General features: G+C 42.7%; 1 protein-coding gene across 2 annotated transcripts in view; it reads right to left on the bottom strand.

Moving 5' to 3' along the window:
* Positions 1-2,964: 2,964 nt before the first annotated feature.
* Htr7 (5-hydroxytryptamine receptor 7) overlaps positions 2,965-11,343 on the bottom strand; it is a 91,700-nt gene continuing 83,321 nt past the window's right edge. For both annotated transcript variants that reach the window (XM_057778488.1, XM_057778489.1), the window contains one exon: positions 2,965-4,500. In XM_057778488.1, the coding sequence (XP_057634471.1) occupies positions 4,458-4,500 (43 nt within the window). In that variant the 3' untranslated portion in view covers positions 2,965-4,457. The remainder of the gene's footprint in view (positions 4,501-11,343) is intronic.

Here is an 11,343-nt window from a genome sequence, read left to right as displayed (position 1 = left end):
TATCTGAAGATTTGCTTTTTGATTTGATGTGCATGTGTGAGTTCTTGCATGTATGCATGTATGCATGTGTGCATGTGTGTATGTGTGTATTATGTATGGCGTCATATTCATGCAGTGCCTTCAGAGGTCAGAAGAGGGCACTAGAACTGTACTTAAAGAATGCTGTCAGCTGTCATGAAGGTGCAGGAAATGGAATCTGGGTCCTCCCCAAGAGCAGTAAACTCAGACACTAAGCTCTCTCTCCCACCCCAGAAATTGTTTTAAGGGGTGAACGTTTAGAGAAAGGTTCATGCTTTTCTACGATGTAAAAGGTACTGAATTCAATCCCCAGAACCACAGGAAAGAATGAGCAAAGGAAAGGAACAAGCAAACAAGCCAACTCTTTTCTCCCCAACGTGTAGACAATTGCAATTTAAAGAGGCAGCAGCCACAGAAACTCCAGTTTATGGAAACTCGATGCCCTGAGCTAACTCTCAAAGGCTGAATGTTTACACATAATGTTGAACAAGGAATTTCTCACGTTAAGTTTAGAGCAAGTAGCAAATCATGTTATGCATTACTGGGGTGTTTTCAGAATGTGCTGACTCACTGGAAGTTTCCAAATGGCTTCTATACATACCGCTAAAGACCATCTGGCTGGCTGTGAATAAACAAGTTTCAACATACAGACCACAGCACATACACAGCTCTGCTCCACCAGTGCAGAAAATTGAGAAAAGGTCACTCTCTTGATATGAGTAAGTCATGAAAAGCAAGCAGCACTGGGCAGCGGAGGCCTGCTGTGAGATGCACACAGAGGCTGAAGGGCAGTTCCTTCCCTGCTCCTCACTAGTCAGGCCACAACATTGAAAATCTCCTCATTTCTTCTTGTAAAACTATTTAAAAGTGCCAAATCGACTCTAGTCTGCTTATCTTTCCTTCCCTCTTCCTCCTGTTCTCCTTTCTTCTCTCCTTCCTTCCCATTAAGAAATATGTATTTCATGCCTACCATATACATGCTCCCACCACATTGCACAATAAAAGGGGCATATTGGTTGTCTTAGTCAGTGTTCTATTGCTGTGAAAAGACACCACAACCACAGCAACTCTTATAAAGGAAAATATTTGATTGGGACCGGCTTACAATTCAGAGATTTAGTCCATTATCGTCATGAACAGAAAGCATTGCAGCACCCAGGCAAATATGGTACTGGAAAGGAGTTGAGAGTTCCACAGCCAGATCAGCAGGGATCAAAAAGAGAGACACTGGGCATGTTTTGAGCAAATGAGACCTCAAGGCCTATCCCTCAGTGACACTATTTCTCCAACAAGGTCACACCTCCCCCAACAAGGCCACACTTCCTAATGGTATCACTCCCTATAAGCTTATGGGGGCCATTTTCATTCGAACCACCACACTGATGATAAAAACAAAGGTGAAGACACACAACAAGTGAATAATGGAAACTAGAAAGAACACCCTGAGCAGAGGGGGAGGGAAAGCATAAAAGTTCTGAGACATAAAATCAGAAGTTTAAAATAAATCAAGGCTTGCCAACATTTGTATGTTTTCCACTGAGAACTTACTTGATAGTCAAAATGCTGAAAGGAGAGCTCTCCCATCTCCAGGTGGGAATTCAAACAATTACTATATTTGCAAAAAAACTATTTTAAAAAGATGATGCAAACTTTTAACTCAGATTGATGTGGTCATGCCCACAATCAGTCTCATAAAACTATATAAAAATATGACTATCAAATGCATATATGGGTATCTCATGGACAAGACACCATGTAAGTGCTTGGAGACTTATGCGTGATCCAACTTCCTTAAAAACCCAGGAAAATCTGAGTGTCATGCTTGATATTTACTCATAAAGCTAAACACAGAGGCAACAGTGACTCTGTATCTCTTACAAGTACTTCCCTTCGCAAACATGGCTTTCCAATGCTCAATGGCTTCCCAGTGCTCAGCCTTGCCAGAAGTCGACAGCTGATCCCCAAAAGTAAGAAAAGAGATTAGTCAACACTCAAACAGTCATATACTCTATGGAATATTTTACCTCAGTGATTTCTCTCAGCTCTTAGTTAAAACAAAACTGCACCATCGGCAGAGATAAGTTACGTCATGCAGGAAATATTAATGACTGGACATTTTCTCCCTTTCAGTTGCTACCTTTTCCTTCCATTTGCCTGCCATGCATCTAAAGTGCATTGCACACATGGGATCCAGCCCCTGTAGCTACAATGAGGCAGAGTGCAACACTCTGGCAGATCAGGCAGGATACGAAGATGGTTTGAATAGTGAAGGTCATAATAAAAAATAAAATAAACAAATACGAAATCTAAATTAATCCCAGTAACGAGCCATAACATCCTACCTTGTGCTGTAAGAAAGAAAACCGTCCCTCTCGGCAACCTGCTACAGTGTTCTCTTCTGCATTGATGACCTGATACACAGCTGCTAGGATCCTGATGGCAAATTCCTCAAAAGCAAGGGCTACACTGCTCCTGTCTTTGCCCTCTCAGCACTGCCAATCCTGACCAAAGCAAGAGCCCAGGGTTTATCAAATCAAGAAGCAAACACCGTTTGATTTAAAATTTTAGAGATACTAAGTGGATAAATCCCTACATTGGAGGGCAGTTCTACAAAACTGTCGATTATTCGTTAGGTTTTGTTGCTGTTGTTGTTTTTAGACAGCATCTTCAGATCTAAACTCAGACTGTATTCAAACCAGAGATCCTCCTGCCTCTGCCTTCTGGGTGTTAAGATGATAGGCATGCACCACCACTCCCAGATACCTGCTAGGGTTTTAGCAGACACAAGCACAGAGGAGGCGACTACCATCCTTTGTAGAGTAACATGGATGACACGAGACCTTTTATCAAAACAATTACTTAGGTTGTTTTATTACAGTTACAAATAACCTTTATTTGATGTAATGTAATAAAACATTTTCAAATTTAACAACATGTATCTGACATAATTGGTATTTAAATTATGAATATAAGTATATACGGTCACTCTAGCAAGTCTGCGGCTCAGGAATTTGTACACACTTTGGAAGGACAGTGCCTACTTCCCCTCCATAAGAAGGGGCCCTTCCCTGTGTCTCATAATAAGCAATGTCAGTGACAGCTGGAAGAAGTCCATAATCCATGTTGGAACCTGTTTTATCCGGTGAGAGGACAGCTTCCGTCATTGTAGGAAAATAACATCTCTTTCAGTTCTCCTTTATCAAATTACAGTTTGCATTCATTTTCCCCGTGTGGACATGGGTTTTCTTCTGATCTCTGCCCTTCCATCTCCTTCACCCACACTGCTATATAGTACCATTTAAGGGACCCTTTCTGTCTCCTTACCTGTCCTGAATGCTGACCATTTTTATTGGGGAGAGGGCTTAGAGGACAGAATTCATCGGGCACACATTTGATTTAAGATACAGTGAACGAACACAGAGACACATTCTCTACATGAAACAGGATGGCGTTCTAGAGTATTCACAACAGGGGTCCACACGACCTCCATTTCCCACAGTCCAGCTGAATGAACATGTTTATGCGGTCTCCAGAAGCGCCGCAACCATTCATGGATATTCCATCGCCACACTCCTTCCTCACGACACACAGTTCTAGAGCAGCCTGTGGGCTCCTTGCACCCCCGTAGAAGATGAGAGAAAACAACATGCCGAGAATCATGTTAATATACAATGCAGTTAGGTGGCACTCACTCTTCTCCAGTTACCGTCCTCTCTCAGAGCCTTCAGGAGTGCGAGGGCAAGGAAAAGCTTTATTCGGGTTTTCTGCCTCTCTCCGTCCTGAGATCTGTTCCTGAGTTACACCACAATGATAAGGGGTTTAACAGTGGACGTACACTTGTGGGAAGTCACAAGGACCCTGCAGAAAAGCCAAAGTATTTGACAAAAGCTTCGGACAGACACTGCTCTGGGGAATCATTTGTATCAGCTGATGACGGGTTTCTGTTTTCTAACATGGACATGCAACACATTCAACACTACGCTCACTGTAGTTTGCTTGGAAAGACCCCTTCCATCCGACCACGGAGTGTATGTACTCTGTCTCATGGATGATTCCTGGAGAGCTACCATGAAGCCTAGCCTGGAAGCATGGGAGTTGTGCGTTAGGATTTCCCCCCACTCACATGGATGTGGACTTGTGGAAAGCACCAGAAACTGCTTCCCTCCCAGAACCCAGCTCTGTTAGTGTGCTTACTGCTGAGATGGCTGTCTGACATTGACAGCTATTTTCATTGAAACACAATATCACTGATCCACAGGGAAAAGAAAGGGAGAGGTCGCCGTCTCCCCCCCAAAATACTTTGTACAACAGATCACCCTCCCGGTTACATTCCAGCCATGCCAAGAAGACAGAAGCCACGTTCCGTTTTGAAGTCTCAGCCAATGATTTCGTAGTTTCCACCTGCTTTGCAGTATTCGCCTTCAGTAATCCACTCTGGATCATGTATCATGACCTTTTTTTTTACAGTGGTCAGAGTTTTGTCTATAAAAGAGAGAAAGACAAGAAAATTAGCCAGACCATAAGTTTGGGTTTTCACTTTGTGGTAGATGGATTATTTCTTTTTTTTATGGCAGTCAGTGATTTCAATCACTGGTGACGTATAAGGTTTCACGAGCATCTCTAATGGAGAAGAAAATGTAATATGGCTCTTTTCATAAATGCCAAAGGTTCTGTAAATTACCAAGCCCGTAGTAATATACTTGAGAACGAGACCCAAATAACCCACATAGAAATCTTTTATCATATAGATGTGTCCAAAATTGGCTTTGCTTTCAAAAGTACTTAAAATTTTTACAAAATAGTATAACCTTTCCCCTACTTGAAAATAATAACTGTTAAAAGAATAATGACAGTCTGAAAAATAGAGGGGGCAATATCAGGGTTGGAAAGATTTAAGAAGTATGAGGAGCAGGGGGAGAGAGGAAGGGATATAGGGAGGCTAAACCCAAACTAAAGATGGATTGAAAGCCATACAAAAAATCTAATTGGTAAGCTAATCAAAATACAATTTAAAAAAGAGTTTAAATAAAGGTATTCTGCAAGGGTGTGGATTGCTGCTCCAAGAAGGTGTAAGTTATTAAATGAACATCCTAGTGCCAGGGTAGGGTACATTCCTGTGAAGTTTTTTGGGGGGAAGCTTGGGAGGCACCAAAGCAATACAAACTACCGCCATTTTCACAGCTGCTTTCCAAGGCTAGGTGATAAGACCATGCTGAAGACATCACACACTTTGGTTGAAATCAAACAGGAACTGACCTGAAAAATTCCTCTCTGATGGCTAGCTTTCACACTGCCAGAAGACACTTTGTCAGTGGACCATGGTTAATGCAGAGACTCAATCAGTCAAAGTGCTGGGAATAACTGATCACTGAATGCTCGGCCTTAAGTGGCACACCTACATCACTCTTGCCAAGGTCAGAGAACAGGGAAGAAGAGGGGAAAGAAGGAATATAAGAGCAGGAAGATGAAATGGGGAAAGGGTGATGGAACACATCCTCTGGACATGGCATGACTATTGGATTCATAAACTCACAGGTAGTCACCTGCACAAGTCCGGGTCCATTAATGTCCCATCAGGAGTGAAGAGGGACTCATGAGGCTTCATGGTTGCGGGGGCAGTGGGGGAGTTACCCTTTCTTAAAGTAAATAACCTCTCACCAATGCTCAATAACTAATCAAATGCAGTGGGTCTCTCACACAAAATAAACATGAAAGTGGGTGGATGGAGGACCTGAAAAGAATAATGCATTTGGCCAAAGAGAGATAAGAAAGAATAAGGGAATAAGGGCTAGATGATGAAGGAGAGTATATGTATATTCTTATTTTCTCCTCTCTCTCTCTCTCTCTCTCTCACACACACACACACACACACACACAAATTGTATTACTTCCACTGAGAATCATCACCCACTGTAACTCACCTACACAGAAACTAGAGTCTGGCTTCCCTCCAGGTCTGTCTTCTAGACTCACAGAAGTACAAGCCTTGGGCCACAGTAAAGTTTAAGCCAACAGCTGAGAAAGTATCCATTCAACTTGTATAGAACCACACCCTCACAATGCCACATTTTCACAGGCCTTGACTTACCACACGAGCACTATGTTTAGGAGCTGGTCTAGGAAGTCACAGGCTCAGGACCAGGTTTCCAGGTTAGGCTCCCTGCCTCACTCACACTGTCCCTGTATCTGAATCCATTTACCTGAAGTTCCCTTCTCAGCCCAGTCCTTAACAACTGAATTTCCCAGGTGATAGAATATTCTTCTCCATAAGACACAATCTCTGGCTTCAACCCTCAACCTCACACAATAGTGCCTGAGAATAACTGCTGTATTTCAACCAAGTCTCAGTTCCACAGACTCGAGTGAAGACAGGAAATAAGTTGTGTCCTCAACTAAGGAACTCCAGAGACAATTCTAGCCTAGGACGATTGACTCTTCCCCTCAAAGGGAAGGAACACACCTAGCAGCCTCTAACTCAGCTTTGCTCACACCGGCTCCTAAACTCTACTGAATTCCTGCAGGCTCCAGTCAGCCCCATCTCCAGAGCCCACCTTTCCTTACCACCCACCTGCTAGCCACAGTGACGATTTAAGGGTTCCAGGTCCCAGACTACTTAGATAGCATTAGCCTCCCTACTTTAAGAGACTTAAACTCTGGGTAACTGCAAAGCATGGAGCGAAGAACCTTTTGTCATTACTAGTTGATTATTTAATAAAGGCCAAGCACTGAACTTGAACTTCGGGCAATTAGTGATGAAGAACATATCACTGTGAGGGACATATTAGTAAAGAAAATGTTACTGAGAGATACACGTCCAGGGAATAGCAAACTCTTCTTTTGGCTCCTGTCACCGAGGTAGGGGCTCATCACAGACACCCAGGATCGCAAGGGGCCTTGATATTTCTTCCCAGTTTCCCCGGGATGAACTTTACTTCATTTCTTTTAAACTACCCCTTTCCACAAAGAAAGCATGCAGTCAGGTCGAATTCCAAAGCTGCAGCCTAAAGCTTGGTGCAAAAAATTGACAGAATTCATGGCAGAAATGCAAAGTTATTCTGCGATGAGTCACTGCTAAGTACCACTGCAGCTGACGGGGATACTAAGAGGTTCTTTGAAGAGAAAGACAATACAGTCACCAAGGAGAAGAGGGGAGACGGAAAGGAAGAGCTCCTTCAAAACAATTCCATTATCCTCTTCTATAGCAAAGTATTTGAGAAACTGCTCTTCAGAACTGCTCATAAAGGATTCCAAACAACAAGTCCTGGTGACACGACACCTAAAAGCAATTTGTGGCAGTTCAAGTCCTTGAAAAAGATCGCCCGATTAAAGAGAAAGACAGGATCCTTGCTCATGTCACAGTGTTACATTTTGTCATTGCCTTTATTCACACACTTGTGAAATAGTGAAAAGATTAAAATTGATAGTAGTGAATCAAAATTACCAGTGCAACAGTATTCAGGACTTTTTTCCCTGCATTCATTCCTTTACCCCAAGGAAAGTCCTCGAGTGCCTGCTGGGCTCCTGTGACTCTGGTTATGCTGATTAAGAAAATGGGAAGAAATGGGTAAATATTTGGAAGTGACAACACACAGTCTAGACTGTTCACACAGAGAAAGCAGGTTGAGGTGTAGGGGGAAAAATAATGGAGTCAAGAAGGCCAAGCAAGAAGCAAAATAACACAGACCCAATCCCAAACAGCCAGAGAGGAAGAAAAAGGCAGAAGTAATGGGGACTTTCCCAGAGTCCTTAGGGTGGCCTCCAGATGTGTGAGGAAAAGTAGGAGGAGTCTAAGATTTCTCCTTTGTTCTGTTAGAGCTGTGGAGTACATGCCTTTGGTCACTCTTCTAGAGACCACAGTGACTGCTTGCATTATCATTTAGACTCGTAGAGTATAACCCCAAATGTCACCCAAGCTTATAATATCAAAGAACAAGTTAGCAAAACATGAGACTTAAAAGCAACATGTGTCAGGTCAAATTGATTAGCAGCTTTCCAATTAGTGTTTGCTTGAACATAGCTGTGCAGTGTGGACCACACACAGGCTCTAACTCCGGCTGAAAATTATGATCAAGTGTCACTAACCTCAAAAGCACTAAACCCACAGGAGTGTGAACTCCCAGAGATAAAGACTGTTGTGCAATCCTCTTTCTACCCCTGTCGTGCCTGGTGCTGTAGCTCATGCCCAGAAAGCCATCTGGTGTTTCTAGTAATATCCGTAAAAGGACTCTACATCCAGCCTCCATCTTTGGAGTCTTCTGTATACTGCCATGAAACCAGTGCCCCTACGTTGATGGCTCCATCCACTAGATACAGAAGACATGGATGACTTATCACCATCTACACCAGAGTTTCCAAACCTCTTTCCTTACAGGTTGAGTCTTTTCTGCGGGGCGGGGGGGGGGGGCGGGCCTTTGTGTGCATTGTAGGACAGCTGGCCACCTCTCTGACCTACACCCTGTAGATGGCATTTAACATCCACGCACACTCCAGTAATGACAATCAAAAGTATCTTCAGACATTGCCAACCATCTCCAGGAGAAGAGGCAACAATTCCTCTGAATTGAGAAACAGTGGCCTACACTTAAAGTTCAAATTCTTGGGGCTGCATGGATCATTCGTAGCACTATCTATGTCGTTTCTACTCCGATCTCCAGCTGTTTCCTCACTCTAGAAACTAATCTAGATCAGCTCCAGCTGGTCCTCCCTTTGCATTAGCTCCTACCATGGTGGTTCTACACGAATGTCCCTTTTTACCTGGAATGCTTCTCGGTTCGCTGTTAATGATAAATGCTTTGACTAGCCTCAAAGATGAACCTTTCAGGAAGTCTCCTCTGATAGCATGGAAGGACCAGCTAAGTCATTTTCTTCTCCGTTGACTGACACGGGTTTCTGCCTGTGACTCTCATCATTATGAAACAAAGTTGAGTGTGCCTGTACTATGCTGGATTCAGGCCATTATAACAAAATATTATAAAGTGGCAGTTTATGAGACTGCTCTTCATCTCTAGAGACTAGGAAGTCCGTAATTGATGAGGTAGTGAATTTGGTATCTGTGAGGCTTTCTGTCTCCTTCATAAGCCAGTTCCCTCTGTTCCTCTTTTATAAGGGCCCTCCTGACCCAGTCACCTCACAGGATCCCCACCTTTTGATATTGCTATATTAGAACCTGTATTTCAACATACAAATTTAGGGGGAGCACAAAAGTATGTTTCTCTGTTTCTATATGATCACCAAAGTATATGTTTCTGGACTTCAAATATGGAGAAATACATGAACAACAGCAAAAGTGATGTCACACTTTATGTATCCTCTATATACACCAGTGTGCACCAGTCATAACAAAAAGAAACTGAAAATGAATATTCTAACATTGGTGCCGACAACAAAACCTCCTGGTACAACGTTCAAAAACGGCTGCCATATGAACTCTATACAATAGTTCGAACAGTAAATGCGTCCAAACGTTGATGGATATTTTTAAGCCAATCATCTTAACCGATTTGCATATTTATAAATTCAAACTGAGAGAGATGTAATCAGGCACAGTAATTCTCTCTTAAATCAAGGGACAACAGACTATTGCCTGTGAGCCAAATCAAGCTGGTCATCTCTTCTATAAATCAAGTTTCGTTGGTATGTACCCACGTCCTCTTGTTTACTTAAGTGGGTGACAGTGGCAAAGATGAGGAGTTTCAACAGAACCGTATGGTTTTCAAAAACTTAAAACACTACTTATATGGGTCCTCACGATATAAGTCTGCTGACCCTTGTCTGGGACCTAACAGGAAACCACACCCAAGCCTCTGCACTAGCTAAGGACAGACGAGCAAGCATGCTTGTGTTTTATTTGAGCTGATTTATTTTTACAAAGGGTACAGTAGCGTGAAACTAAAAGCACTCTGAACACAGGCTTCCTGGGCTGAAATCCAACTCTATCAATCTAATCTGAAGGACCGTGGGGAAATGACTTGATCTCGCCAAGCTCTTGTTTTATCATATTCAAAATGAAAAAAAAAAAGTAGCCCATCATAAAGTTTTGAAGTTTCAGTGGTATTATTCCCACAGAGTTCTCAGCATAGTGGCTGGGGATGAATCTGCAATCACTGTGAGCTATTCTTTCAAACAGGGAAACATGTTTGTGTCACGTTTTTAAAATTGCTATTCTTATACCTGAATTATCTGTGAATGTATTAGATAAACTAATCAGTGAAATTATCCTTGAGTTGCCAGAGGCCTGAAAATAGAGAGACGATTAGGACATCATCTCCCCTCTCCCAGTTCACACACTGGCTGCCGAACGGCGCCTCCTGCCACCCGCCTCACGCTGTCTGCCTTCCACACCATTTCCAAAGACTTTCCTCAAACACATTCCAAATTGTGTTACTCCTAAAAAATAAAACCAACACACATTCCTCCTTCTGGCCTAACAATCCCGGTGCCAGGCAAAATAGCCTAACTATTTGTACCAAGAAATAACTCTTTCCAGGGGATACGGAAGCACACCAACTAAAATGGGTTACTCATCAACTCCCTTCCTTTCCCCTGATAACGAATGCGAGGCTATTTGATCAAGTAATCTATAGCTGTCATCAGCTCACCTTAACACCCCCGGTCCAAGCTCTAGAACTCTTATCAATGGCCTGAGTTTATTTCCTGTATTTGAGAAATGACTAGGATTCTGTCCAGATGGGACCCTCCCACAGAGCTTGTCTAACAAGCACAGCTCACTTAGAGGAAGCACAGCAGCCTAGCTGCCTTCCTAGCAAGCGGGTGTCCACTTTTTCTAGCTCTAGCATTCAGTAGCTCTTCGCTACCTCAGACTAAATTTATCTGACAAGTAGAATTACGTGACGATTAAGGGCACAGGCACTGGGATGATTCATTCCACATCTATCTGATCATAAGTCAATTATCCTATATCAATTACCCTGAGCCACAAGTTAATCCCCTGAGAACAGTAGCATGGTAGCTACTGCCAATGGTATTCTGCAGCTGTCAATCACTGGCATAGATTACATAAACAGAAATATAAAGCATAGCTTCTTCCCTGAGAATTTCCAAGTCTGGAGGGCAAATGCTCATTTCGTGGGATCATCTAGATTTGAAAGGTCCTCGGAGGTTGCTTATAATGAGTCTTCTAGAACCTGACATCACAGGCTAAATTTTTAAGTATTGCCTTCTGTGTTGTGAATGATTTCATGTGAACAACAGTGTATACACAATATAAGTAGAAATGAACAATGTGATGTTAGCCCCAGCTTAAGAACCAGAATAGATATACTCTAACAACTTCCCATTCTAAGACAAATGCACTCTAGTATTTAG

Source organism: Chionomys nivalis, chromosome 8, assembly GCF_950005125.1.
Source record: "Chionomys nivalis chromosome 8, mChiNiv1.1, whole genome shotgun sequence".
NCBI lineage: Eukaryota > Metazoa > Chordata > Mammalia > Rodentia > Cricetidae > Chionomys > Chionomys nivalis.
This window is presented reverse-complemented; position numbering and strand designations above follow the sequence as displayed.